The 27147-nt window shown below is 46.4% G+C and overlaps 11 protein-coding genes; 5 read left to right on the forward strand and 6 right to left on the reverse strand.

Annotated features, from left to right (window-relative positions):
- Window positions 1–146: 146 nt before the first annotated feature.
- On the reverse strand, window positions 147–2581 carry GSBLH_T00004786001 (uncharacterized protein; the record flags this gene model as incomplete). The annotated part of the gene is made up of 10 exons (XM_013043747.1): window positions 147–421; window positions 451–695; window positions 727–1063; window positions 1092–1413; window positions 1447–1630; window positions 1661–2034; window positions 2065–2191; window positions 2224–2295; window positions 2333–2475; window positions 2507–2581. 10 exons carry the CDS (start codon window positions 2579–2581, stop codon window positions 147–149), a joined length of 2154 nt encoding a protein of 717 aa, XP_012899201.1.
- Window positions 2582–6172: 3591 nt separating this feature from the next.
- On the forward strand, window positions 6173–7944 carry GSBLH_T00006879001 (uncharacterized protein; the record flags this gene model as incomplete). The annotated part of the gene is made up of 2 exons (XM_013043748.1): window positions 6173–7289; window positions 7322–7944. The coding sequence occupies 2 exons, from the start codon at window positions 6173–6175 to the stop codon at window positions 7942–7944; spliced, it is 1740 nt and encodes a 579-aa protein (XP_012899202.1).
- Window positions 7945–7995: 51 nt separating this feature from the next.
- On the reverse strand, window positions 7996–8685 carry GSBLH_T00004787001 (uncharacterized protein). XM_013043749.1 has 3 exons: window positions 8417–8685; window positions 8313–8387; window positions 7996–8279 (listed from the first exon to the last, which is right to left on the reverse strand). Exons 1-3 carry the CDS (start codon window positions 8525–8527, stop codon window positions 8031–8033), a joined length of 435 nt encoding a protein of 144 aa, XP_012899203.1. The 5' UTR covers window positions 8528–8685; the 3' UTR covers window positions 7996–8030.
- A 770-nt stretch (window positions 8686–9455) lies between these two features.
- On the forward strand, window positions 9456–9987 carry GSBLH_T00004788001 (uncharacterized protein; the record flags this gene model as incomplete). XM_013043750.1 has 3 exons in its annotated part: window positions 9456–9706; window positions 9737–9838; window positions 9869–9987. 3 exons carry the CDS (start codon window positions 9456–9458, stop codon window positions 9945–9947), a joined length of 432 nt encoding a protein of 143 aa, XP_012899204.1. The 3' UTR covers window positions 9948–9987.
- Window positions 9988–12118: 2131 nt separating this feature from the next.
- On the forward strand, window positions 12119–12630 carry GSBLH_T00004789001 (uncharacterized protein; the record flags this gene model as incomplete). The annotated part of the gene is made up of 2 exons (XM_013043751.1): window positions 12119–12316; window positions 12352–12630. 2 exons carry the CDS (start codon window positions 12119–12121, stop codon window positions 12628–12630), a joined length of 477 nt encoding a protein of 158 aa, XP_012899205.1.
- A 996-nt stretch (window positions 12631–13626) lies between these two features.
- GSBLH_T00004790001 (uncharacterized protein) lies at window positions 13627–13986 on the reverse strand (the record flags this gene model as incomplete). The annotated part of the gene is made up of 1 exon (XM_013043752.1): window positions 13627–13986. The coding sequence occupies one exon, from the start codon at window positions 13984–13986 to the stop codon at window positions 13627–13629; it is 360 nt and encodes a 119-aa protein (XP_012899206.1).
- A 316-nt stretch (window positions 13987–14302) lies between these two features.
- Window positions 14303–15410, reverse strand: GSBLH_T00004791001 (3-hydroxyisobutyrate dehydrogenase; the record flags this gene model as incomplete). XM_013043753.1 has 6 exons in its annotated part: window positions 14303–14661; window positions 14694–14783; window positions 14815–14909; window positions 14944–15046; window positions 15082–15282; window positions 15312–15410. 6 exons carry the CDS (start codon window positions 15408–15410, stop codon window positions 14308–14310), a joined length of 942 nt encoding a protein of 313 aa, XP_012899207.1. The 3' UTR covers window positions 14303–14307.
- A 76-nt stretch (window positions 15411–15486) lies between these two features.
- GSBLH_T00004792001 (uncharacterized protein) lies at window positions 15487–18421 on the reverse strand (the record flags this gene model as incomplete). XM_013043754.1 has 9 exons in its annotated part: window positions 15487–15626; window positions 15656–16091; window positions 16122–16451; window positions 16489–16688; window positions 16726–16854; window positions 16884–17414; window positions 17446–17592; window positions 17623–18184; window positions 18215–18421. The coding sequence occupies 9 exons, from the start codon at window positions 18419–18421 to the stop codon at window positions 15529–15531; spliced, it is 2640 nt and encodes an 879-aa protein (XP_012899208.1). The 3' UTR covers window positions 15487–15528.
- A 640-nt stretch (window positions 18422–19061) lies between these two features.
- Window positions 19062–19559, forward strand: GSBLH_T00004793001 (uncharacterized protein; the record flags this gene model as incomplete). Its single annotated transcript, XM_013043755.1, has 1 exon — window positions 19062–19559. The coding sequence occupies one exon, from the start codon at window positions 19062–19064 to the stop codon at window positions 19557–19559; it is 498 nt and encodes a 165-aa protein (XP_012899209.1).
- A 4162-nt stretch (window positions 19560–23721) lies between these two features.
- Window positions 23722–24989, reverse strand: GSBLH_T00004794001 (uncharacterized protein; the record flags this gene model as incomplete). Its single annotated transcript, XM_013043756.1, has 7 exons — window positions 23722–23870; window positions 23907–24065; window positions 24096–24206; window positions 24237–24344; window positions 24375–24625; window positions 24655–24824; window positions 24858–24989. The coding sequence occupies 7 exons, from the start codon at window positions 24987–24989 to the stop codon at window positions 23722–23724; spliced, it is 1080 nt and encodes a 359-aa protein (XP_012899210.1).
- Window positions 24990–26329: 1340 nt separating this feature from the next.
- Window positions 26330–27108, forward strand: GSBLH_T00004796001 (uncharacterized protein; the record flags this gene model as incomplete). XM_013043757.1 has 5 exons in its annotated part: window positions 26330–26412; window positions 26449–26550; window positions 26581–26715; window positions 26744–26933; window positions 26964–27108. The coding sequence occupies 5 exons, from the start codon at window positions 26330–26332 to the stop codon at window positions 27090–27092; spliced, it is 639 nt and encodes a 212-aa protein (XP_012899211.1). The 3' UTR covers window positions 27093–27108.
- Between the last annotated feature and the right edge of the window lie 39 nt (window positions 27109–27147).

The following is a 27147-nucleotide window of genomic DNA, read 5'->3' on the forward strand; positions in this document are numbered from 1 at the left end:
CATTCCCTTCACTCTCCTACATATTGTGAATGGAGGCTACTAGATAGCTCACCGGCGTGCCCAGCAACTTCAACATGCTATCCGCCTTCTCCACTGCGCGATTCACAAACTTGTTATATCTGGAATTCACAAAATCGGGGCTATTTTTACGTGGGAGGAATCACATATTTGAACTCATCGGTTTCGTTCTGTCCAACAATCGGAAGTTTCAAGAAGAGTGTTTTAAGCGAGTGCAGATCGAGGAGCATTTGCTGCGCGCTCATTTCGTTCACGTGCTTGCATCGGCTCACACAGTCCAAGAAACGAGGCAGGAACTGCATCGCCATGCGATCGCAGAAGTTTCGGAAGTAAATCCGAGAGAGCAGGTTCCGAATATTCGGATATTCGTTGCACAGCGTCGTGGAAATCGTGGAAACATACCCTAGATTCGATCGAATTCGCTGGTTCTACCGCTCTGATCGCCGATGTTGTCGAAGGTGGCCCAATTAATGCTGGTCATTCCGTAGAGCACGTTCTCGACCTTCGCGTATTCTCCGCTGACCAACGTTTTGATTCCCAGGCTCACCGTGTTGTAATACGCGTCCAGCAGGTCGCTCTGCAGATCGATCGACTCGCGGACCTTCGCTTCGGCCAGATTTCGCGCCATCTGCTCGAGCTGCGGAATCATCTCGGCGATGTACGCCGCTGTGTTGATGCTGCGTGTGAGATCCAAGGGACAGAGCCTACCAATAGCAGACATAATCGCGGTCCGTGTCCTTCTTGAATTTCACGCAGTCGTCGCCGAAGCTATCGCGACTCTTCGAGTGCGGCAGTTTGTCTTCCAGCGCTTTCTGGTATCCGCCCAGCGTCGATTTCACCTCGCTACGCCTCACTCCCTTTTCCTTTGTCCCCACCTCACCAGACTCACCAAGGTCTCGCCCATGCTCATCGTCGCACATCGCGAGATCGTTTCTTTCAGGTACTGGAACAGCTTCACCGCGCCCTGCAGGACCGGCAAGTCGCCTCCCGTCGCCAGTTCGTCGCCCTTCGACAGCCGCGCCAGCAACCGATCGAAGTTCTGCTTCTCGCTGCTCACGAAGGCCGCGAGATACGGGTCGAAGATGTTCGAAATGAAGCCCAGGAAACAGGGCAGCGCGTCCTATCGTTCAATCCACTCCCCGTTTCGACCAGCGGATCGCTGTACGTCTTTCCCTCCGCCTCCACGCGCTCTTTCTCCGCTGCTTTCTGCGCCTCGCGCTCTTCCTGCCGCTCAGAACTCCCATCCACCTCTACTCGCTTTCGGAGACGCTCGTAGCGGAGCCGAATCCCCGCGGGACTCTGGCTATCCACGATCTGCCCCTCCTCGTCCAGCTCGTACGGGAAATTCTCCGGCGGCACATTCTTTATGCCCAGATCCATCTTCAGCACCAGCTCCTATTTTGATTAGCGTCCAAAGTCAAGCCAAACTCGCTCGAACTGCATCGTGGTTCGCAGCGCGTTGACCAGCAGCGGCACGTCCACCATTTCGGGCGTTTCGAAGCGTTTCAGTACCGTTTCCACGTGCTCTTTGGTCTTCTCGCAGAACGCTTGGAGAAGGTGCGCATCCACGTGCCAATTGAACGGGAAGAGACATTGGTACTTGGCCTCATAGCTACCCGTGAGCTCTCCGTTTCTCCGTTACTCCGAGAGCGTCTTCCAGAACCAATGGAAGCGTCGCTCCATCTGATCCAGCCCTTCTCCGGCACTTCCCGGCATGAACAGCGCGTCGTAGTTCTTCAGCTGGTTCACGCAGAACGACTGGATCAAGCGGCCTCGCGTCTCTTCGCCCATCGCGTTGATCACATAGCAAGCGGCTTGCAGTCGTCCGCGAGTCACGAGCTGGTCATCAAATCCGGCTTCCTGCTTCTCCATCTCTTCCAGCATGTCTTCGGTGATCGGCTGGTTGGATCCCTCTTCGAACGTGTACACCAAGTCCTCCACTTGGTCGAAATCGCCGAAGATCAGCGAGCAGAATGAGTCGCGCAGCGTCTGCACGCGCTGCAGCAGCGCAGCGATCTACACATCGAAGGGGAGAATCGCTCCGACACTTTCGATCTCGTGGTATTTCTCGAAGAACGAACTGAGCTGGAGAACGGCTCCCAGGCTGCGCGAGGCCTTGATGTACTGATGCGTGCCTTGGATTTCTTCGGCAGCGTCCAGCGAGGAGACAAACCTGCATGAGAGGGAGAGAGGAAGGAGAAGTACATTTGCAATCGAGCCAAGGCGTTGAGACTCTCGGTCAGATTTCGCTTGGCCGCGTCTAGCTTGGAGATGTTTCTAAAATAAAATGAATAAATCAAATGAAATAGCATACTTGCAAATCACCTGGACCAGCTCTTCCGAATGCGCCGCCTTTTCTTTGATTTCGATGATACGAGCAAACAGGTCGTTAATCGTCTGCTTCGCTTCCTCAATATCGTCCTCTGCAGAGCGACCAACCTGCGATTGATCTCTCACCTAAGCAATCAAACGACTCGCCAAGAGGAACCGTTTGCATAATTTGCTCTTCCAATGTGTTGATTTGTTCTTTGAGCTCTGAGGAATATGAGTTAATTCGAGACATTGCTTCTTCATCAGGAAACTAGTCAAATAAGATCCACACAGAAAAACAAAAAAATACCTGAGCATTAATATAAACAACAGGATCAAAGTCAGGAGCATCCAAAGGATCGTCAGACTGAAGAATCTAAGATCGTGATCAAAATACTGCGATTAATACGGTACTTAATGCCGCATCGACTTCAGGATCAAGAACCAGCGTGAAATCTTCTATTTCCTCGCTCATAAATGGAGATACTACAAATCGTTATTGCGAACAATAGATCAATCTACGTTTTTAATGAGAAAAATAGATCAATGAAATCGAGCAGAATACCCCATAATTCTGGAATCGTAAATCGTACATTACATTTGTTGAATTTATGAATTGTTTCGAATAGGGTATGACTTCAGTATGCATTCCCAGTGATTCGATACACAGTGGAACAGTATTGTTGCTGTGAGTCGATTGGATATTGTTGCTGAACATTCGCTACAGTGTATTTACCTATTTTGTATAGATTGTGTGTGTTTGTCCAAAAAAGCACAACAGCGACTGTATCAATATAGAAGTTTGATAATTTTTTGGAGTATCTATGTATAATGCTATAGTAATAACAGTAATAATTATAATAAATATATTTTCGGGTGATTAGTGGAGCACTACTCAAGAACACCTTTCTCTTTTCAATTACCTAATATCTGCATTCAACAGCCTAACGTAGGTTTTTTTTAATAATTGATAGGATCCTTTTAAAGTTTGGAAATAATACGATTGATACACAATGTTCCAGGCTCTCATTCATTTTGTGAAAAAGTTACCCTTGATACGATACACTACCTATGAACAAACAAGACAACAATAGAAATATTCCATAAACCGACTGATTTCTCAGAGTACCCATGTTTATGATTATTATTAGTTGTTGTTGGCTTTCTCTAAGTGATTACCAAAAGATCGGCAAGTTTGGTAGAAACATCTAAGAATAAAAGGAATCTATTTTTATTACTTGATACACTTTTTTTTGTTACATACATAAAAGAACGAGGCAAATCGACGTTTCGAAGATTTGGAATATCTAAATCATCATCATCATTATTCGGTTGCTTATAGTACTTTCTAATTTCACTGAATAAATATATTGGAAGCTGTTTCCATCCGAGTTAATAATGGTTTTTAGATTCGGAAGATCTAGATTCCCTCATTTCTTTCCATTCGTTTGTACGTCGCATTTTCAAACTAGATGACTTCTTTCCACAACAACCACAAAGTGCATATTTACCAAGTCGAATGGATCGTAATAATGGAAGATCTATTTGCATCACAGCTTTGAACACAACTCAATACGTTCCATTCTTACTGATTTGCAGTCAGTAAATACACGATTACCCAATGTGATGTGCTGTAGTTTAGGAAGATCTATCATTCATTATTCAAGCTGATAGCTATACGATGAATTGCAAATGAACCATACCAAAAGTTGTATGACTCTCTGTCCATTTTACCGATATTTATCGATTCCAGCGATTCCAAATTCTTCAATTCAAAATCCCCAGCAAAATCACTGAAACTAAATTCTCCAATCTCAATAGATTCCAATGATTCACAATTTAATATATGGAATGATTTCGATTCATTCTTTGAATAGCTATTATGATTTTTCGTGAATGAATTGCTTTCAATTTTTACACTCTTCAATCGATGTAATCCATTGATTGAAAATGTCTGCACTGACTGAAAGCATTCATTGCCAATTTCTATCGATCGGAGAGATTCGAGTTTACTCAGATCCAGTTCAGTCAACTCATTACCGCAATTCGAAGAAATCACTAAACGCGTCACTCCTAAGCTTATATCAAACAAATCGTCGCTATTTCGGATTACCATTTGCTCTTCAGGAATATCACTTATCTTGGGTAGAGTCTCTAGTTTTCTGGGCTTTTCATTCTTCAGTACACATCGAATACTTTCCCTCATTCCATTCACATACCATCCATCATACAACTCAATTCCACCTTCCTTCTCTTTGCCATGATCCCATTCACTTTCACGAATTGCTGTTCCACTTTTCTTATCAATCAAATACCCTATCCCATTTCGTACAAATGCGCCATTGTCAATGCAATATTCTCCCATATATACAGGTATTCTAAATAGAGGATCAACGTTATTAAGGTCTTCGGCATATTCGATCATTATGTTCTTTTCCACATCAAATTCACGTATGACTCGAATCAGCTGGTCTTTTGCCCAATATCCTTCGATCTTCTCTCTCCCAGACTTTCGATCATATTCGATTCCATAGCCCTGCCGATTCATGTTCTCGCCAAATTCCCCTCGATAAATAACGATTTCTTCATTTTCCTCTGTGCGACCATATCGGATTGTCATTATCAACCCCCCTTTCGTATTTTCTGTCACTCTTCGTTCTCCATTTCCAAAAAATGAATCCCAGCTTTCCCTTCGTAGTGCTCTTCCATTCTCATATTCCGTGACTTCTCCCACTCGTTTGCCATTTCTCACTTCCCATGCAAGACTCAAGATTCCATGACTGAACAACTGGCAACGACCGTCAATCTCACCATCTTGCATCTCACTCACCAAAAATTCATTTGAATGATCGCCCTGAAATCTGGTAATTTCATACTGTTCTCCCTTTACAACAATTATCTGCTTTTCACTGGTTGTGTAATCGCTCAGGAAATACTTTGATTCTCTTGTTGAATTGGACGAGTCTACAAGGGTAACACATATTGCTGAGTTTTTACTTTCAATAATACTCACCATTTTGAAACAAGTTGTAAATCAAGTTCCTCTGCATTTTCTTTTTGAATATCGTAGTTTTATTTGCATGAATTCTGTTTCTATTTGCTTGTTTAAGAAGTGTACTTCAAACGATGGGCGAGAGGGAACACACAAACTTTGTATCGCCTGAGATGTTCAAAATCACTTAGATGGATTGCGTGTTATACATTTGAATGATCATGCTTCTCTTGGTTGATTAAGTGGAAGTATTTAGTTCCTCCTGTGGGAGAACAAAGTGGAAACTCTGCTTTGGTGATACATAGGATTACATATTTATGTAGAGTGCACTATCTAATACTTATAATAGTAATAATGAGAAAAGGACAGAGTGGAAAAACTCGAGATGACATGTTTTTCGTTCCTTAGTAATTGTGCCATAGAATGTGCATCTTGAAATCAACATATTTTGTTTCATAATGCTCCTATTCCCGAAATCTCTAATATGATGCCTTCTCTTGGAACATTAAGGCATGTATTTTGCTCACATTATACGGTTCAAACACGAAATGAATTATTTCATATACCTTACAAACACACCTATGTACATGATGAAGGTGATGGGTCAAGATCATACTTGCTTTATTCTGTCTCCTGTAAGTCTGTAGGAAAAAACGGATTTCTATTGATTTAAACCGTTTCCAGTGTCTCTAAAATTGTTTTGACAACGAATCGTTTTTTTACCTCTTTTTTGTACACTCCATAGCCTTTTCAAGCATATCACAAGGAATAATAAGTGCAATAAATAAACTGAGTTCCAAATACCGAATTGAAGGATACAAAAGTTATATATAACAATATACTAAAACACTCATGTCGTCCGAGTGTAACTATTTTGGAATTGATATTGGAACGGCTACATCATGCTGCTATCAATGGAGTAATAACGATGCTTGTGTATCCAATTCGTATCGCCCGCTGACTCTTTCAGTTGTGCTGCTAGGAAAGAAAACAAAAGTGGGTGAAGATGCAATTAATTCATATAGATTTGACAATCAGTGCCTTCTCTATAATGTGAAGCGAATTATTGGTCGCGACGTTACAGAAATTCCTCAAAATGATAAGGACCACTTTCCTTACAAGCTGGGTGTCAGAGAAGACAGAACGGCCATAATTTTGCCCCAAGGGAATAAAGCTAATAAGAGTTATATTTTTCCTGAAGATGTGTATACGGAAATTGTGAAGAGTATATTACCACCGAATTATGATCAGCTAAAAGGGAAAAAGTGTGTTGTAGTCACAGTTCCTGAGAAATTCAATGCTAAGCAAAGAGCTGCCACCATTAATTCCGTGGAGTGCCTTGGGTTTGATGAAGTTCGCTTATTTTCTGAGCCTTGCGCGGCTGCCTTTTCGTACTTCCATAAGGAACACATTCAAAATTCCCAAACGTTTGTAGTGTTTGATTTTGGAGGAAGTACTCTTGACATTGCACTCATCCACTTTGCTGACCATAATTTCAAGGTTTTGGCCGTCGGAGGCCATCCTTATTTGGGAGGCATTGATATTGACAATGCCATTATCGACCTCATTAAAGAGAAATTCAGGATCACACAGAAAATATCGCCTATGCTTGAGTGGAAGTTGAAATTAAAATCAGAGAGTATAAAAAAGGCATTAGCCTATTCTAGTCAAATCGTAATTCGAAATACTGAGCTATTTGAAGACGATTTAGTACCAGAAGCTCAAATCACTATCAGCAAAGCTGAACTGGACAGGGTGATTGATCCCGTTCTTACCTCGGCTGTCGACATGGCGTATCAGGAGATATCTACAACTGCAGAATTCAAGCGTGGAGAGATCTCGATGATTCTTCTGACAGGAGGAACTTCACAGATTCAGCGTCTTGATAGAATGGTTCAAGAAAGGTTCCCATTATGCAAAATCTCAAAGATCGACCAAATGTCCGTTGCCCGAGGAGCTTGTCTCCAAGGTTTGTTTCTTTTTTGGCTCTTTTATCTCTAGCTCACTGGGAGTTCTGCGTGTCAGCGAACAACCGGAGCAGCGTCGACTTGCTCATGCAGCCAATTGGCATTCGAACGACAGACGGCATCACCGAGGTGCTCCCCAGCACCACAAAGATCGGCGAGGAGGTCACAGTTCCCTTTAATTTCTATCCATCCTATGACTATGCACAGGAACTTTTAATTTCGCTCTTTCAGGGAGACTGGGAACGTTTTGAAGGGCAGTCGAATATTGGCACCATCAAGATCAATATTCCCCATCCTGATAGGATAGACAATGTGTGCATCACGCTGATCTTGAGCTATAATAAGGATTGCCTGCTTTGTTTCAGAGCTCTCGTGAACAATCAGGAGGTTTACTACACCACGATTCACGATCGATGGCACAGCACCAATCCTTATTACGAATCACAGAACAAAGAAGTCGTGAATCGACTTATTAGTGATATTCGAATTCACGCAGAGTACTCTCCAGATGGCAAAAGGATTATCAATGAAATGCTGGCTCTTCAGGAGAGAAGGCACAATAACCAACTGAGTGAGATTGAGTATATTACTGGTCTGCGTTCGTTGGAGCAACAAGTCACAAGTTATCTCTCAACCAGCATAATTGTCAAAAAATAACGACTCGATGCATTTAGATACTCTATTACACTTTGTTCAAACAAACAACAAACCATCGTCACCAAGATAAAATGTGCAGACAAAACTTACTTCAAAGGAATGAACTTCGAAGAGTGAGTAGCACCAATACCAGGGCGGTTGTGCTTCACGGGCTGGTAAGTCAACGAAAATTCACCCAAGTAGTGACCAATCATCTCAGCCTTGATCTCAACGTTGTTGAAACTCTTCCCGTTGTAAACACCAACAACAGAACCAATCATCTCAGGAACAACTATCATGTTACGAAGATGAGTCTTCACAGGCTGAGGACGCTCATTCTCAGGAGTGTTCGCCTTCTAAACATTCATTTCATTCCATTTTACACATACAGCAATGCGCAGTCTCTTTATCAGAGCCTGAGGCTTTCTCTTAAGACCACGACGGAAACGACGACGAGCACGCGCCTTTCGTTTAATTACATTATTAAATATACATCAACAAGCTCCATCAAGTCCTTTAGAGGCATATCCAACAACTTATCCAAGTCCACACCACGATAAGTGAACTTCTTGAAAGTTCGCTTCTTCTTTTGTTCAACATTCATATCAGCACCAACAACCTACACAAATATTACTTATTCGCCTCTTCCCATTTACTAACAACCTAACGCTAACAACTTTTCACATTCTTATTCATTTCATATTTCATTTGATTCACATTCCATTTCACATTATTCTTACCGGCTCAGACATTCTGACAAATGGCAATACTGTGATAGAAAAGTAAGAAAACTATTTTACCCCTTGATTCCATCTATATACTGATTATAATAGGTTATATTCTGTAATTGATATTTACCCCCATGAAATAGGCTGATAATATGAAATCTAAATCAGAAATGAATGATGAATGAATTGGATTGTTATCAAGAATTGATGTGGATGAAAATGAACAAAGTGTGTCAAAGTGTGTGTAATTGTGGTTGTTTGTGTGAGTGTGTAAGTTCATTATATTATTGTTGTCATTATTTACTATCAGAGCAAGAACATAACAAATTGCCAATCGATAACTCTACCTAGCAGTACTACTTTTCATTCCATCTACTTTTCATTCACTACTAAGTCACTTTCACACCATTTTCTATTATTTTCTCACCAAAACTGCTATTAGCAATAGATCATATTTGAAATACCATATTCTCCATCCAAATGACACTGCCCATAGTTCCACATATTTCAAATACACACATAGCAATACTCAGATCGATCTTTCCGAGATACCTTTCCCACATACCGGTTAACTCAAAATATGATTTTCCCTAATTTCTCGTGCTCCGGATATTCGTATAATAAGCGATTTGCTAATTCTCAACCCTCTATTGAGCATGTATTAATTACTGTACGCATGGAATGCTCACCATAGGTGTGATAGTTTCACGGGAATTCGATTATTTCTGTTGGTCCAGATATATACTCAAGTGAATTTCGTATAGGCAAAGTAAGCAATACGCTCGCTTTTACGTTACGTGGTAGATGGTCAAGTGTCTTAAGTCTGGAAAAGTGGTCATCTTGACGGCTGGTAAATATGCCGGCAAGAAGGCTGTCATTGTGAAGGTGAACGAAGAGGGAGACGGAAAGTACAAGTTCCCTTATGCTGTCGTGTGTGGAGTGGCGAGACCTCCTCGTAAGGTGTACACGAAGATGTCGGAAAAGGCGGTGGCCAAGAGAACATCTATGAGAGTGTTTACCAAGGTCGTGAACCTCCAGCATTTTATGCCCACTAGGTTTGTGTCCTGCCTTGTGCTTATCGTTAGATACAACGTCGAGTTCGACTTCTCTGCGCTCCCCGCCAAGGAGGTTGCTCCTGAGGAGAAGAAGGCTGCTCTTAAGAAGATCGCTCAGACCTTCCAGCAGTCGTATGTAATTATGGTTGTGCTTTAGTTTAGGTACCTGAAGCAGAATGAAATCACAAAGGAGAGAACCAAGGCTGGTGTTGCTTATCTCTTCAAGAAGCTCCACTTTTAGGCAGGTTATCGTTATGGGATGCATTGACCTTGCTTGAGTTGCTGTGTTTGTGACAAACAGGAGAAGGTACAATGATGTTCACACAGAGTTCTACCAGGCGTTCTGGGAATCATACCCTGTGGGTTGTAGTTGTTTGAGGGGTAATTCCCGAACCTTTGATAGTAATCATTATAATGTGGCTCTCTGTATTCTATCGACTGATATGCATGGTAGGCCGGACCTGAATATCTCTCTGGCACAGAATCACTCAGGGGTCCTATCGGAACCTCTCTACGATCCACCCACTGATTCTCAGGCATCGAATAGAGTTGTGAATCCAAGCTTGGAGCCTTATAGGGGTTTTGCGAAAGTGAAACCGTTTTAATGGGCTCCATGGGCTCCATGAGTTGATGTTCAATCCTGTCATTCTTCCCCCACAGCGTCTTCAGAAAAGGGATCGATGAGTGATGAAAGAAAGGAGCGTCGAGCGACGTGTTGTCCAAAATCATCGAGGACGTGTCCAAATCCGATGCCCCAACGCTCTGCACCGGACGTTTCTGCTTTATCAGCTCCCATTGAAGAATCTCCAAGTCGCGAGCCTCCGGCTAGAGTCAAGCCAAGTGCGAATCGCTACGAGAATCAACACATCGGAGTTCAGAAAGCGGAAAAATCGGTTCCTCGTCTCTGCGTCCATCGAGTAAAGAATCGCAGAATTCTACTGTTCAGCCCCGTTTCTACAAACCGACTTCGCGGATCGTGCGTTTCAAAGCGTTTAGCGAGTCGCGGACATCGCTCATCTCCGCATGATTCAGTTCGATTTCCGCGGGAACGAACGCTGCACGCAGGTTCCACAGTTCCTCCTTTCTACGCTTGCAGACTTCGCAATGCTTTACGCGTGGTCCCATCGCAATCTCCCCGAGGCGAACGCGAGAAAAAGGAAAAGCGAGAGGACGCAGAGCGAGACAGAGACGGAGGAAGTGCAGTAGATCATCACGACGAGGCAGAGACAGCGCGTCCAGCTGTACACGCTCTGCACGCCGCGCTTTGTGAGCGTTTGGAGCTTTTGATTGGCGTAGAAGAAGGCGAGAAGGATCCAGAAAAAGCAATAACTGAATGATGAAGGAGGAAAAGGGAGGAGTGGTACAGAATGGAAAGAAAAGGGTGGTCGATGATGCGCTGAGAGAGCCAGAGATACGTGCTGTGCCGAAGAAGCATCGTTAGAGTCCCGAAAAGACTCAATAGAACGCTGAGAATGCGCAGAGGGAGGGAGGAAGGGAGGAGCGAGGTGGCGGCGTGGAGGAGGAGGAAGAAAGGGGAGAGCGGGGAGAGAAGCATCGCTGTGGCGTAGTAAAAGGTCTGCGTGATGCACAGACTGGAAACAAAAGAAGCAGAGAGAAATACTATTTCGCGTAGAAGAAGAGAATGCAGCTGGAAGTGAGCAGAGCGGGATAGAAGAGAAAGGTTTCTAAGAATCAGATTCGGAAAAATAAAAAAAATAGCACTCTTTTCGATGTGGATTGTGATGTGCATTGCGATGTTGGATCGACTGCGCGTGTTGTGCAATGTGATGCACGAGCGCTTGAAGGGAGATAGATAGAGAATGGACAGATCAGGTTCCGGGTTGTAGGTATCGTAGAACACGCGACTGCAGCCAATACAGACACTACAATAGAGAAAAGAGAGGGATGTCACATATGGAACAAATCAGCGAAACTCCCTAGGAAACGAAATCCACTCGAGTCAGTAGAGTCCACCGAATAGTCGATAGTTTCATAATTGCTCGAGAGAGTGATCTCCCTATAAGAAAAGAGCAGCAACGGGTTGGAGCCGCCCGGTATGCATATCGTTTTATCCGTTCCGGGGTGTATCTACGCAAGAAATCGCAAAATACAGAGAATACGTCAATTACCTTCGAATATCCACTTTCTGAACTCGCCAATACTGGCAAAAGGAGGATTATGCAATAAATGGTAGATTGCACAACACGAATCGAACCTTGATTGAACATGCCAAAGTTGTTGACTAAAAGAGAATAGTTCGTACCGGAAGTATTAACAATTTAAAAGCATACAAGTTCGATCGTTTGATAATACCCCAAAGAGTAATTATAAAAGAGCGGCAGTGAAAAAACGAAAGTCAGAAAAGAACAAGGAAGGGATAGTGAGGTATAGTTGATTGCTGTTATTGCGAAAATGGTATATTTTGTTTGTAATCGATGCCAGGAGACAATCCGAAAGGTGAAAGTGGACGAACACTCAAAACGTTGTGGTTCAAATTCTTTTTCGTGTGTGGACTGTGGAAAGGATTTTTCTTTAACAGCAGCTCGTAACCATAATACTTGCATTACTGAAGAGGAAAAATATCAGGGAAAGCTGTATAACGCTGGCAAAGTGAGGGACATATGGCTTGAATGATTGTGTAGAAGAAGGAGAACCCACAGTTGGAGTGGATGCGAATGTTGGATGGAGCTGTGGCGAACAACAAAGATCCTTCCTTAAAAGAGCCTCTGAATAAATTGCTGTCGATGGAAAATGTTCCTCGTAAGAAAGCCAAGTTTATCAACTTTGTAAAGAACTGTTGCCACCTTCCCAGCAATATAGTTGAAAAAGTGTGGAGTGTGCTTGAAGCAGTGAAGGATAAGCAAGCGAAGGAGCGTCAAAAACGCGAGCAACTGCTTCGTGAGCAGGTAGCAAATCAGCGATGAAGTCGTGAATTGTAGAAACAAAAAGAAAAGGAGGAGAAGGAGAAGAAAGAAAAGGAGGAGAAAGAGAAGAAGAAAGAGGAAAAGAAGAAGAAGAAGGAAGAGGAGAAGAAGAAGAAGAAGGAAGAGAAAAAGAAGGAGAAGAAAGAAAAGAAAGAAAAGAAGGAGAAGAAGGAGAAGAAAGACAAAAAGGAGAAAAAGGACAAAAAAGAAAAGAAGGACAAGAAGGACAAGAAGAAATAGTTTTGTTGCCCCTTTCCTTTCCTTTCCTGTTCCGTGTTTCCTCGCAACAAACACTCCAATCGTACATCTGCAAAAAGAAAATCATCAGATAGCTCAGCAGGATCATCACGCTGAGTCCGATGGTCGTGACCTTCATGCACACACTCTGCTGTCCGCCTACGCCTCGCTCCGCGCCTTCGCTCCTACCCTTCTCTCCCTCCTTCCGCGCGCTCCGCTCCACCGGCACCACCACCGGGATGAAAACCGGCACCAGTCTCGTCCTTTCCCGCGGTCCCTCCTCCGTCCACGCCCCGCTCCCCGACACACCCAGTCCCGCGGGTTCTGCAGGTCCCGCGGGTTCTGCGGGTTTTGTGGGCTCTGTGGGTTCCGCGGGTTCTGTGGGCTCCGTAGGTTCCGCGGGGATGAGGGGCCGGGTGTAGCGACTGCGGAGCAGCAGCTCGCTGACGGGCACTTCCTCCCCGTTGATTCGCACCGTCGCCCCGCGGGGATGCGCACTCGCCGCGTTGACCGCCGCGGACTCGGCTTCGCCCGCGGATTGACCGGATTGACCGGATTGACCCGCTTCGTCCGTAGATTGACCAGCTTCGCCAGCTTCGCCGTCTTCGCCTGGGGCGGGATTTGGCGGGATCTCGGCTTCGCCTGCCTCGCTGCCTTCCCCCGCGGTGGGGTCGGTTTCGTTGTCTTGGGGAGTTTCGCTGTCTTGTGCCGCGGGGGAAGTGTAGTAACTCTGAATGATCTCGTTGGTCAGAGGGGGAATCAGATCGACGATCGGCCCACACTTCGGACAGCAGTAGGAGCGACTCTGCGGGTTACTCGTCCCGATGCGGCGCTTACCTCCTTTGCAAATCGCTTCCGCATCGTGCTACTGCATGTGATGGAGCCGATGGCTCCGCTCGATTCAACCGGGAAAAAACTGATGATTGCTTCCAAAATTGTTCGTACTACGCTCAAACCACACAGAAACCACGTACTACCCCAAGAAGCCTGCCATTCTTCTGGATGGTAGGCAGTAAAACTAAGACAGATCGGTTTGTTCACCTCAAAACGTCCACTTTCCTTTTCGTTACACCATTCGCCCACCTGTACAGTTAGGAAGATAATCTGTGGAGGCTTCATCGGCCATTCGGGAGGTAAAAGAATGCGCCCATGATATATGCCTCCTTCATAATCTGAATTCGGTGCTCCATGAATCGTGAAATGCCACTCGAACAAACTATCCTAGCTATTAGTCTTCCTGCAAAAACACACCTCCAACGGTTTTGCTTGAATCATTGGATTGTTTTCTCTTTGCAGCTCACGAATATCCTAATTGCTTAGCAACACCCTAGTAGACCTCACAGCATGAATTCGACGTATCGCAGTATTCGACATTTCTTCTTTTTTTTTCCAAAATAGAATCGAAGCGGGCGTTTCATCGCATGTCAAACAAACATTTTCTCACTTCTGCGCCGCAATTCCGTCCTTCAAGCCGCTCATCTGCTCCAGCGCCAGCAGCAGCGCCTGCGTGCCCAACTTCCCGTGGCCCTGCGCCTTCACCGCCATGTACAGCTGGTGAGCGAGCGCGAGTCCCGGCAAGCACAAATTCATCTGCTTGGCTTCGTCCAGAGCGATTCCCATATCCTTAATGAAGTGTTCCACGAAGAAGCCGGGATCGAAGTTGCGCTTGACCATGCGCGGGCCGAGATTGCTGATACTCCACGAGCCCGCTGCGCCGGTGCTCACGGCAGCAATCACATCGTCGAGATTCAATCCCGCCTTGTACCCATACAGAAGACTCTCGCAAACGCCGATCTGGACAGAAGGGAAAGCATAGAAAGCATTACCATGTTCGTGGCGATGAGAATCTGATTACACATCTTGGTGTGCTGGCCGCAGCCCGCTCCTCCCATGTATCGGATGTTCGTTCCCATGCACTACGATCAAATGAAGAGAAGATTCACGTACTTGGAAGAGAGGCATGACACGATCGAAGATCTCGCGGTCTCCTCCGACCATAATCGCGAGTTTCGCATCGCGAGCGCCGACATCGCCTCCAGACACTACGCATTACACACTCGATGAGCTGGAGCTTACCCGGGGCATCCAGAGAGAATACATTCTTCTTCTTGGCGGCCTCGTAAATTTCTACAGCCAATGAAGGCTGGCTGGTGGTCATGTCCACAACGATGCCTCCTTCCTACATAATAGGCCGATGAATGAGCAAGATTATACATGGATACCGGCCAAAATGCCGTTTTCTCCCAGAACCACTTCTCGAACATCATAGGGGAAACTAGATCGCACGCGTGAAAAAAAAGCATACCCAACGATCGAGAACACGACATCAGAATTTTCGGCCACTTCCTTGGGCGAATTCGCAACCACAGCTCCTTCAGCAGCCAACTCCTTGCACTTCTCAGCAGTACGATTATACTAGAGTCGAGCTTGCTCCAAATACTCACGATCGTTGCCTTATATCCATTTTTCATAAGATTACGGCACATGGACTTTCCCATCACGCCAATTCCAATAAATCCAATCTTTGTATTCTCCGGATTCATTTCCCGCAAACCGCCGACAACAGTACCAAAAAACTATGCAATCCGGATTTCCTTGCCGATCTCCAACAAACACCACACCACATCACACAATACAACCCCCTTTCTTCCTTCGTCCCCTCTAGTTCTTTCCCTTGCGCCCCTTCCTCGCCGCCTTGGCATCGCGCACGCGCTCATACACGGCCCACCGTCGATTGAACTCTTCTCCCTCGGGCGCGTCTTCGCTCCACGCCGCTCCCCACTCCTACCTTCCGTGCACGCGCTGTCGATGCACCCGCAGAACTTCTCGGCGTCGTCCTCGCAGGGCTGCTCGCATCCGCCCTCCACGCCCTTTCCGATCGCCTTCACCAGCGCGTTGAACGCGAACACGTGGCCCTCCGACCCCAGCTTCGACACTGCGAAGTACCGCTTGTTGTTGCTCCGCGCGTGCTCCCGCGCCAGCTCGAACGACGCGCCCGCCGCGCCGCCCAGGTACACGCGGTCGATCGAGAACGCCGACTCCGACGCCGTGCACCCCACGAACCGGTACTCCTTGCCGCTTTCCGCGGGGAGCCGCGGCTCGTGCTGCGCCTGGTACGACGCCGTGGGGTCGGTCGCCGCGCGCGGCTTCACGCGGTAGATGCGGACGATCCAGTGCTCCGAGGTGAACGCCTCCTCGAGGTACTTCAGGTGGATGTGCTTCTCCTAGGGGGAAAACCGCGGGGCAGAGAGTACGCCGACGACGGCGTGGCGGTTGACGTCGTAGCCGGGCTGCTGGTTGTAGCTGAGCCGCACCTCGCTGAAGCGGTAGTAGGAGAGGCGGTAGAGAAGGGAGTTCCGCATGGTGGGCGTGGCGTCGGCGTCGATTCGGTACTGCCCCGCGTTGAAGAAGTTGGCCTCCTGCACGTCGTCGGGGTAGACGCCCGACGCGATGCGGATCATCCAGAGGAATTTGTTGATGTCGTCGCCGCTGTAGCCGATGAAGCCGCCGAAGATCACGAGCACGTAGTCGACGTCGAGGCTTCGGAGAATCGGATAGGCTTGCTCTTCGGTGGACGCGAACGCCTGCGCGTTAAAAAACAAAGAGAGAAAAAGAAAGTACGCGACCCACGGTAGCGATGTGCGTATTGTTCCAGGTGTTGTTATCGACGATGACGGTGCGGTTGCCCATGCCGGCCATTTGATAGCCGTAGTCCCACCACGACATGAACTTCGCGTGCTCGTCGGTGTTCATGCGCATCCAGTAATACGCTTCGCGGTAGTCGTCGAGGATCGTGCGCGTGCCATCGCGGTTCTGCGACGCTGCGAGTTAGAAGGGAGAAGAGAAGAAGAAGCCAACCGATCACGATGGAGGGCGAGGAGTACGCTTCCGACGAAATGAAGCTGCAGTGCATCGTGTAGAAGATCAGACTCGCGTAGACGACGAACAGCACGCTCACGACGGGCGGCGTGGCGAGCGTCGGGATCTCTGCATGAGCTCCGTTCCGAATTCATCACTCTTCTTCTCTTTATTCACCTCCACGTCCTGTCCCGCGTAGCGGAGATACGCCATGAAGCGCCGAATCAGCCCCGAGAAGCCTTCCGCGGCCAAAATACACGCGATGGGCGCCAGAGTCAGCATGAGACGAATCATGATGCCCGCGAAGTACCACGAGACCGTGCCGTAGAGGATCAGGAAGATGTTGCCGTCGCTGATCTCCTTGAAGAGGAGGTAGATGCCGACGGGGGCGAGCGGGACCACGATTTGGAGATCGAGGAAGAAGGTGGTCCACGTGGTGGGCTGATGCTCCGAGACCGACGCGATGATCGGGATGTACTTGGTGGCATAGGTGGGGTCCAGGAGCGTGAGCGAGCGGCCCGTCCAGCGAGTGACTCTACGGATGAGCCGAGCGCGGCGGGACCACCCGAGGACCTGGATCAGAACGAGGAGAATCACGACGGAGACGACGAACGCGAAGATCGCGTAGAGGAGATAGCGGTAGTACTTCTTGGGGAGCTGGTCGTAGGCGAACACCAGCAAGGCGTAGCCTAGAAGGAAGGGCGAGAGAGGGGAGAATACACTGCAGACCGATGAAAACGCCGTGGGAGATGATGCACTCGGCTTGCTTGACCACGTTGAAGCCCACGAAGGGGATCTGCATCGCCAGAATCGAGCCCAGGATGTAGAAGGTCGTGTACGCGATGTAGAGACGATGCGAATACCGGCCTAGGCGTCAAGGAGAAGCGCGAGCCGCACGGATGAGCACCATCAGAACCACGTAAATCGGGATGATGTTGATGATGAACACGTAGCCTCCCCACGACGCCACCATGTAGAAATAGCTCAACGCGCAGCACGCAGAGACGAGGAGCGAGCCGGTGTTCACGCTCTTCACCCACAGGTAGAACGTGAAGATCATCGCGAAGATAGCCACCGCTTCGTAATCGTACGAGCCGCCCACAGACCGAGAGATGTACGAGGGAACCAGACCCACCAGCGCGGAGGCCAGCAGAGCCGTGTTCGTGCGACGCGTCGCTTCGTAGGTCAGGAGATACGACGCGATGGCCGTGGCGGCAGCGAAAATGGGGGCGATGAACACACACACGTTACGCACCTGGATTGTGAAGTGAAGCATGTTCAGAATCTTGTGCACCACGTAGGAAGTTCCCATCAAGCCAGGATACGCGGTTCCTCCCACAATTCGACCCAGAGGATACCAGGAACGATCATCCATCCAGTTGAGGAACTCGTACGGGCCGGACCACGACAGGAACTTGGTGGCACGATAGTTAAACCAGGGATCGTACTCGTGAATTACCTAGCCGTCATGACCGCTGCAAACCACTACAGACTCGTAACGCACAACGGCGAATAGACGAATCAGAAAAGCGAGAAGGCAAATAAGACCCAGAATGGAGTAACGGAGCACAGGGGAGAAAGTGTCATCGCACTCATCCTTGCATCCAGTATCTGCCTCTGCAAAGCTGACTGGTTTCAACAAACCAACGTCTTCCGCTTGCTCTACCTTCTTTTTGTTCAATGTAGCAGGTGCCATTTTAATTAAAACTCTTTAACCGTTCGTTCACGTCCAAAGAGACACAAGGAAACCTTGAAATTGATATTCTTACTGGTTCGAATTCCGACATTTTCCGGTTTTCCAGTATTTCAGCCAAATTTGGGTGTTCTGTCTTGACTCACTTTTCGGGATTTCAATCGATTATAGAAATGTCTTTTGAGAGCGATAGTGATGACAATGGCCTGCAGTTGCTGAATGGAAAGTCTCAGGAGCGAACAAAGCAGAGAACCGAAATTGCAAAGAAACAGAAACAGCTGCTGGATGAACTCGTTGATATGAGAGTCAAGATGCAGAGCCTTCTCGTTCTCATGAACAAGCTCCCTCAAGTTGCATCGCTTTGCTTTTTGTCATTTATAGGGAAAGCTGCGCAACGAATTCGTAAACCGAAATGAAGAAATCAAGACAAAGATGAATTCTCTTCAATCCTGTAAGTTTGGTTCCCTCCTTCTTATTTCCAGCATTTTCTGGACTCGTTGACAACATGATTCAGTGCGATATGAAAATCGCTGAGCGGATTGACGATCTGTATGGAAATCCCGCGACTTTTGGGAGCGTGAAAGCCATGGCCTCTTCGCTCACTCCGCGCGACGGAAATCATCTGTTCGCCTGTCTGAACGCAATGACTACACGCAAACGCGCCTGGGAAGAGTCTACCGCGGAGCATTGGGAAAAGCGCGCCCAGGTGCAGTCGGGAAAAACGCTGAAGCTCACTGCGATGAACCGCAGCATTTTCGACCAAGTGGAGAGCATCCTCGAAGATGATATCCGTTGGCACAAACGATGCACTGTTCTCCGCGGAGATTACCAGATCGTCGGAGAGGAGAGCAATCCCGAGGATGATGGACAACGTCGCAACGGGAGCGTGTATGATGATCAAGATTTCTACAACAGTTTGCTAAATCAGTACGCTGCTCTCTCGATGAACAACACAGCGACGCTGCTGCAGAAACGACAGTCGAAGAAGAAGGAAGTACAGCGGAAGGCGAGTAAAGGGCGCAAGCTGATTTACACGGTCCATCCCAAATTGCAGAACTTTTGCACGCCGGAGAAGTATCCTCCTGCGAATATTGATGTGGATCAACTGTTTTCTTCGCTGTTTGGAAAGAAGCCGAAGTAATCATTGTCGTGTTTTTCTCAGTTGGCCGTGTTTTTACCTTATATCTTATTTTATCTCTTTATTCGATTTCTTTTGTTTGATTAAAACGATGTCTGTGCCTACAGAGAGATTTGACCTGTCTCAAACGAATCATGGGGAACGGGCTCGTTCTTCATCCTATTACGTTTTTCGGCATCCAACGCCTCGTACTACATCGGGAGTTGCCTGTGATCCTAGATCCGCTCAGTGTTCAAACGAATGATCTGAATGTGTCAGATAGCGACCAACTCCTAAACAGCTCGGAATCTACAAATGCACAGTATTCTTCAGGCGGGGTTTTCTCCTTTGATCCATCCGCCACTTACACACAACAACCAGTTTTAGTCTCCACAGTGGTAGAAAGACCTTATCCTGGCTATGTAAGGCATGATACTCCCTTTATCCAACATGTCATTAGTGAAATGGAGGAAGAAAAGGTCGAAATCATCGATAGTGCGTTACAATCACTTTTAGCGCGTGTCAAGGTCGAAGCGGAACTCAGTGAAGTGGAGTATGGAAAGCTTCTGAAGCAGATTGAGTGTGGGAAAGTCAAGAATGTGTACGAACTGATCGATTCCTGCTTGGCTATGTAAGTGTGAATGAGAGAAGTATCAAAACGCAGACACGATTTCTCTCCCATCTACTTTATCATCTATCCTACACAGCAGGAATCGACATCTGATTCAGCAACGGATGCACTTCAAGTGATGAATGAAGATGACATTGAAATACCAAGCAAGGAGTCGCTGGATCTGATCAATGCAGCTCCTTTGTCGTTCCAGCCAGGTAGTTTGGCTGGGACTTCGGTCGGAATTCCCCTCGGAATCCCCATTGGAATCCCAGTGATGATTGCCGATATTGGAATTGAGTGAGGACGCTATCATTATTGATTGATTCTAGAGACCTTCCAGTGGTCTTTGTCTATGCATCCACGCTGTGTGGAACATGCCTTGTTAGAGAAACAAAATCGTGGAAGGAATTGTTCGTCACAGTATCGCGGGAGGCATTAGCTGTGTACGATCAAGTTCAGTCCTGGAGAGTGAGAGAAACGCCACAGTTCTTCATTTCATTTTGTTCTACCATGGTAAAAAAGTGTAAAAATGAGTAAAAAGTGTAGAGTGTGAGTAATGAACTCATGGATCATGACATTTGGTATTTTAAAATTGAAACGGTTGGGTGGAAAAAGATAAAATTCTTTCCAAAATGGAGAAAGCGTGGGTGTTACCATTACTCTATGTTCTAGACGAAACCGTGGTTGCGATCGGAAGTAAAAACCGGCGTGTTGAAATGTTCTTCAAAGAAGCGGTTACAAGGAGTTTGAGTGCACTAGTAAACGATTCTTTGTCACTTTTTTGTTGGAAATGATTTTGGACTTTGAAGTACTGGCCGAGTTATTTGCGACAGTCTGATTTGAGTCACCTTTTGTGATGTTGTAGAAGAAGACATTTTGCTGGGAAGATTTTCGGCAGCTTTGGATCGAAAGAAAGTTTAATCTAGTGCAAGAAAAGCTAGCAACGATGGGAAAGAATCGATCTGAAACGATTGTATATACTGTATACTTAAGACAATGCTATTTTGAACTACTAAGTGGGATTCACAGTTTCTTGAATTCATTTTAGAAAGGTTTGTCACTGAACTCGATCTTTATCGATCAGTTGCTTTTTTGTATTCTCTCTATACTCTATACATTACTCAACTCGGATTTCTCGATGACGAAGATAATGGGGACAATGGCGATTCGCAGTTACCAATTGTCTCGATTCCGATTGATCTGAGTATGAACTATGGCATGGATTGACTGTAGACTGTATGAAGATGATCAACCTACTTGCTCACACGTGTTTCACAATGCGACCTTCAACGGATGATGTAATCACAGTGATGCACACACTTCTCTCTAAAAAAGCGTATTTAATCTGTGCTCGCATGCCTTCCTACGTCGAATCACCCAAACCAACGCCTTCCAAACTCACCGAATCTTCCCTGAGCTCCTTGTTAAAGCTCGATTCTCTGGAATCATTAGAGAAAGAATACAGGGAATCGTCGCAGTTGGCGATCACGAATTCCATTAAGCAGGTGATTCAAGAGCTTTCGACGAACGAAAGTGATGTCGTTCAGAGCGCATATACTCCGCGAACCAAAGAGGTTTGAATGCAACTACAAGAAATGAGGTTTAGAGAAACACAGGCGAGAAGAGAGGCCAATACCACAAACAAATCGAGGCTTTTAAAAAGAAGAGAGAGCGATTGGACTGATGTTTTTGTTCACAAACACTTCACAAAATCAGTTTCGATAGTTTCTCATTAATCTCCAACACAGTTTGAATGGCTTTCAGTCGTTCTTCGCGACTTCTTCCAGGATTCACAGCCTCCACCGTGCTTATCAGTTCATCCAACGCCTCCAAATCCTTCGACAGATTGATGGTCCACCCGTTTCCCTCCTTTAGTCGGTCCAGCATCTTGCGACAAAGCACAACACGAACACGTTGAATGGCTTCTTCATCGCTTCCTTTCAAAAACACGAAATCGTTTTTCTCTCGATGGACGATCTCCAACTCCACGCCATCGATTCCAAGACTTGTTGTGAGTTGCTCCTGTAAATCATTTTGCTTCCACGAGCCAATCAAATGGATGGGCTGAGGAGGAAGCGCCAGCATGATTTGTTCTCTTCGAACTCGTGCAATTCCCAAATCTACCAACGAAAACCAGCCAACGGAAATGGCTTTTGACACAATTTGCTTCTGCTCTTTCATCGCAATGAGAGCAAACGAGAGTGTCCAAATGCTCGAAACGACGCTGTCCTCTGTGTGAGCAATACAAAGCGTGTGCGACGATCCTGCATTGAAAACAATGGAGTGAATCGTTGCGCTCACTTCGCCCTGCAAATCCTCCACAAGAACGAGCAGAGAACTCACACAGGATGGAAGCGATTGATTCAATTCGCACAAAATCATGGAGTCACTTAAATGCAACCGAACGGCTTCGGGTGAAATAGAAACCTGCGAAAACAGCCGATTGGTTTCCTTTTCCCACTCAAGCTGGTTGAATTGCGCGATGTTTCGAGAATGAATGTGTGATATGATGGAGGTGGATCGCTTCAATTCACGAAACGCTGATGAAGATTCGATTGTTCGTTCGGACATCGAATTCCAAATCGAAGAATTCACTTCAATTTGTGTCACCGACCCCGATTCTGACAAGCACAACAATAATGAATTCGAAACAAACAAGAAATCGATGAGATTCGAAGCGATGGAGATCGTTTCGAGCGATGGATAGACACAAATCATTCCATTCGACAAGCCAATCACACGATCATTCCACACATTTCGAATTCCATTTTGATTCTCAAAGAATTGAAGTGATTTTTCTTCTTCTTCTTTTATCCACAACCCATCCAGCGAATCCACGAGAATTAATCGATGATTCGTTTTCCGAATGAAGGAAATCGAACGGTTTTGAAGATGACAGACAGAGCGTTGCTCATGAGAGGAAACTTGGTAGGCAATTCCTTCGTCGGTTCCTACGTAGAGGAACGGGCCAAATGAAGTAAACGATGTAATGTGCCAAGTGGGATGTGTGCTGAAGAGAGATTGGTGGATTTGACAGGGAGCGAATTCGATGGATATCAGCCAGATTTGATTAATGAGATCGACTCCATAAAATTCATAGCTCTGACCTCCTTTTGTTAGCAAATGAATGGGTGGAATAAATTCACTTTGATCTTCTTCGGATTGAATCTCACAATAGTAGACACTCCGGAAGTGTTTTGTTGGAATGGATATCGATGGATTTCCTGTTCGATGGTAATTGACTTTTCCTTCCTTCGAAATCTCAAGAATAGAGTGCGCTCCAGACAAATGAAAGGCAAGTAAGTATCCTAGATCCTCTCTTTCGAAAAAGGCACAAGCAGTGATTTCTTCACTAAATACGATATCAATCTTTCTCGTTAGTCACAGTAAAATCAATTACTCGAGATTGTTTTACAGCTATACAGTGAATTCGCTGTTTGGATCTCTGCAGGGCAATCCAACGAGCCGATCCCTACACATTAAGATCGCTATGAAGGAATACATAGAGAAAAGCAGATTTGCACAGGTTCTTTGAAAAGGGTGGCAAAAAGGCGATTTCCTTTCTTACCAAGTTCATAGCATACTCCTCTGTCTACCAACAGAAGCAAACTCTGCGTTGTCTCCAAACAAACACAAGTATAACAATTCAGCAGTTAGTCCCATTCTTTCAATTACAGGCATGGGGAGTGCATAAGCGGGATGAATATGCGTCGAAGGAATGTCTATTCATTAGGATTCGCTTCCCCTCATTCATCTACTTTGCTCATCCAAATATCCAAGCATGATCGCTCCAGCAATTCCAAAATACGTGTGATACAAATCGCGTTCGTCCATCGGGCGATCGCTCAACCCACCTCGCGGATCCTGGCACTTCAAGATGAAGTTGATCAATCCCTGCTTATCGAGTGGAACGTGGTCTATTCACTCAGAACCAATCGCTATTATACTCAGAATGATCATCGCAGACAAACTCCACCAGCTATAGCACAGATCGCACTGTTTCTCGGGACGGCCGTTTAGGCCTCCGCTATCCACCTGGCGATAATCGAGCCAATGGCCTAGTGTTAAAGAAGCACAAAGCGAAGCACAGAGACGATCGACGTTGCATCGATGAATCTCATGGAGAATGGAGAGCGCTCCGATCGCACAGAAGACCATGCCTGAATGGCTTTCCGCTCCGGGAATGGATCCGAACCCTGCAATAAAGGAGAAGAGCAAGAACAAACCGCCATCGATGTTTTGACAACTGCAGATGTACTTGGCGATTTGCTCGCGATCCAGTTCTTCGAGCTTGCCGAGAAGGGCCATGCTCTGGACAGCGCAATAATTGAAGCGGAGATCTAATTCGCCGTACTTGTCGGTGATAAACGAACCATCAGGTTGGTAGAGAGACAGAATGAAGGAAACTACCTTGTCTTTATCGATTACATCCATCTTATCGCAGATTGCAAGAATTTGGAGAGCGCTCAGCGTGTACCTACCGTTTTTGCGAGACTCTAAAAATACACAAGATTGGAGTCGTGATTCAAATTGCCTCCAAATCCTCCGTCCTCATTCTGACACTGTTTAACCCAATCCACAAGTCCCTCTTTGTCCATTCGATCACCAGCATTCAGAATTTCCAAAGCGCACAGCCCCCAGTACGCACCGCTCATTCGTAAGTGTTCGGTTGCGATCTAAGCAGTAACAGCTAAAACAGCAAAAACTACCGCTGTGAGTGTGTCTTTTTCATTTCCAACTTTAATGATATAATCTATGTGTTTTTCTCGAATGAATGTGTCGCAGTACTCCATGATTGTAGAGATTTGTTGAATCTTGAAGGCTAATTTGGGGGATCCCATGATACGCAAAAGAAACTGTTCTATGGATGCAGAGAGTATGATTTTCGTGTCTTTGTGATTGTATAGCACATAGAAGGAGTGTCATCGTATCTCCAGTAACAGTGGATCTCACGTTCGGATTGTTGGCTCTTGTGTGATGAATAGGTTGGGAGTGATTCAAAAAGCGTTTTCTGAAATTGGCGAGTTGGATAGTGTTCGTCTGGATGATTATTATTCTGTACGTGTTTGATGTAAAAGAATTCTAACTTTGCAGTGCGCAATTGTTACATTTAAGGACCGAGAATCAGTAGCGAAAGCACTCAAGAGAGATGGAGCGAGTATTCAGGGAACGACAGTGTCAATCCGTCCATCCAAGTCTGTAGTCTTCGTTTCAATAAATGGGTAGAGGCGATAAAGACTTGGATGTGGATGGTTTTGAAAAGCGTGCGTTTATGATTTTATCAAACCCGGAAGAGGACCAAGAGCGTTTGTTGAAGCGCGAACTGCTGTCCCTGGGATCAGAAGAAGCGAAAGCGTTCCGAGAAGCATATAGCAAGTGTGCCACGATCGTTGCGACGCGAAAGCGGTTCGACGAGGCCGTTGCCGCTGCGGACGATCCGAACTATCAGCTGTGTTTTATTCATTGCTGTCGTTATATAGGCCGAAAGTTGGGTTCCCTTCATCCAATTCGGATTCTGATTCCCATGGATCGTCCAGTTCTGCTTCCGATTCTTCCTTCGACTCGAGATCGAGATCGAGATCGAGAAGTCGAAGCCATCGAAGTCATCGAAGTCATCGAAGTCATCGAAGTCATCGAAGTCATCGAAGTCATCGAAGTCATCGAAGTCATCGAAGCCATCGGAGTCATCGAAGTCATAGTTCCGACTCAGATTCACATCGGAAAAGTCATCATTATCGTGAATAACAAGCATCCATTGTTTGCAATTGCAACACTATTCTTCTTTGTTCCACACGCTCCTCCTAAAAAGCAATGGCCGACGATAAAAAGAAGGTTCCTCTTATTCAACGCATGATTTCTTCTGGAGGAAGTGCGATTGTGACCAAGACCCTCGTAACACCCTTCGATGTCGTGAAAACGTATCTTCAGGTAATCCGCAAAGTGAACAATTTGAATATAGGCGGAGTTTACGATCCGAGAGAGAAAACAGTTGATTGATGTATTGAATCTGGTATTAGATTTGAAATTCAGGAACAATGCAAGTCTATGAAATACGTTCCTCGCATTTTCCGAAGGACTCTCGCTTCCACGAAGAATATCTACATGGAAGGCGTTTCCACTCTTTCCTATTATTCATTTCCAGGGTGTTCGTGCATTCTATAGCGCTCTCGTGCCAACTTTAATGATTGCCATTCCCAACTCGGTTCTTTACTATTCCTCCTACGACGGCATCAAATGGCGCCTCGAGCCGTATTTCAACCACCAGTACCCTTCCATTCCTCCTTCTCCCTAATCACCTAGCTTCGCTTGGATGGTTCCAGCGATCGCGGGAGGTCTGAGTCGCACGCTGGCCGTCGTCTGCGTGGAGCCGCTGGAGTTCCTCAAGACGCAGGCGCAAGCGAGGTACGCAGCGCTGCGCTAACTGCTCGCTAGAATGCCCGGAGGCGTGATCGGCGCGATTCGGCGCGTAGGCCACGAAGCCACGATCCACGGCGTGCTTTACCTCTGGAAAGGCGTCTACACGAACCTGCTGCGCGATATCTCCTTCTCCGCGCTGCATTGGCTCATGTCGTCGCGGAGTGCGAATTCGATGTAGTCTGGAGCAAACGCGGTCCGTGGTGAAGAAGACGAACCTCCCAAGACCCGCGAAAAGCTTTATTTGTGGAGCGACGGCGGGAGCATTAGCATCGTTCCTCGTGAATCCGTTTGATGTCGTAAAAACGCAGCAGCAAGTGCGCTCCGGCAAGGCGCTGCCTTCGTTCGGCATTATGGGCAGCGTGTACCGCGTAGGTGATGATGCATGGCGATGAGTGTAGGAGGAGGGCGTTTCGGGGTTGTTTAAGGGCGTGGGACCCAGAATGGTGAAATCGGCGGTTGCCTGCGCTATGATGATCACGTTCTATGAGTACGGGAAGGAATTGGCGACAAAACGAAAGAATGAGTAGTCTAAACGGGTTCTCTGTGTTGTTTGTTGAACAGTTAATCATTTTTTGGTTGAGA

The sequence above is a fragment of the Blastocystis hominis genome (genome assembly GCF_000151665.1).
Source record: "Blastocystis hominis, Singapore isolate B (sub-type 7) whole genome shotgun sequence assembly, scaffold_8".
NCBI lineage: Eukaryota > Bigyra > Opalinata > Blastocystidae > Blastocystis > Blastocystis hominis.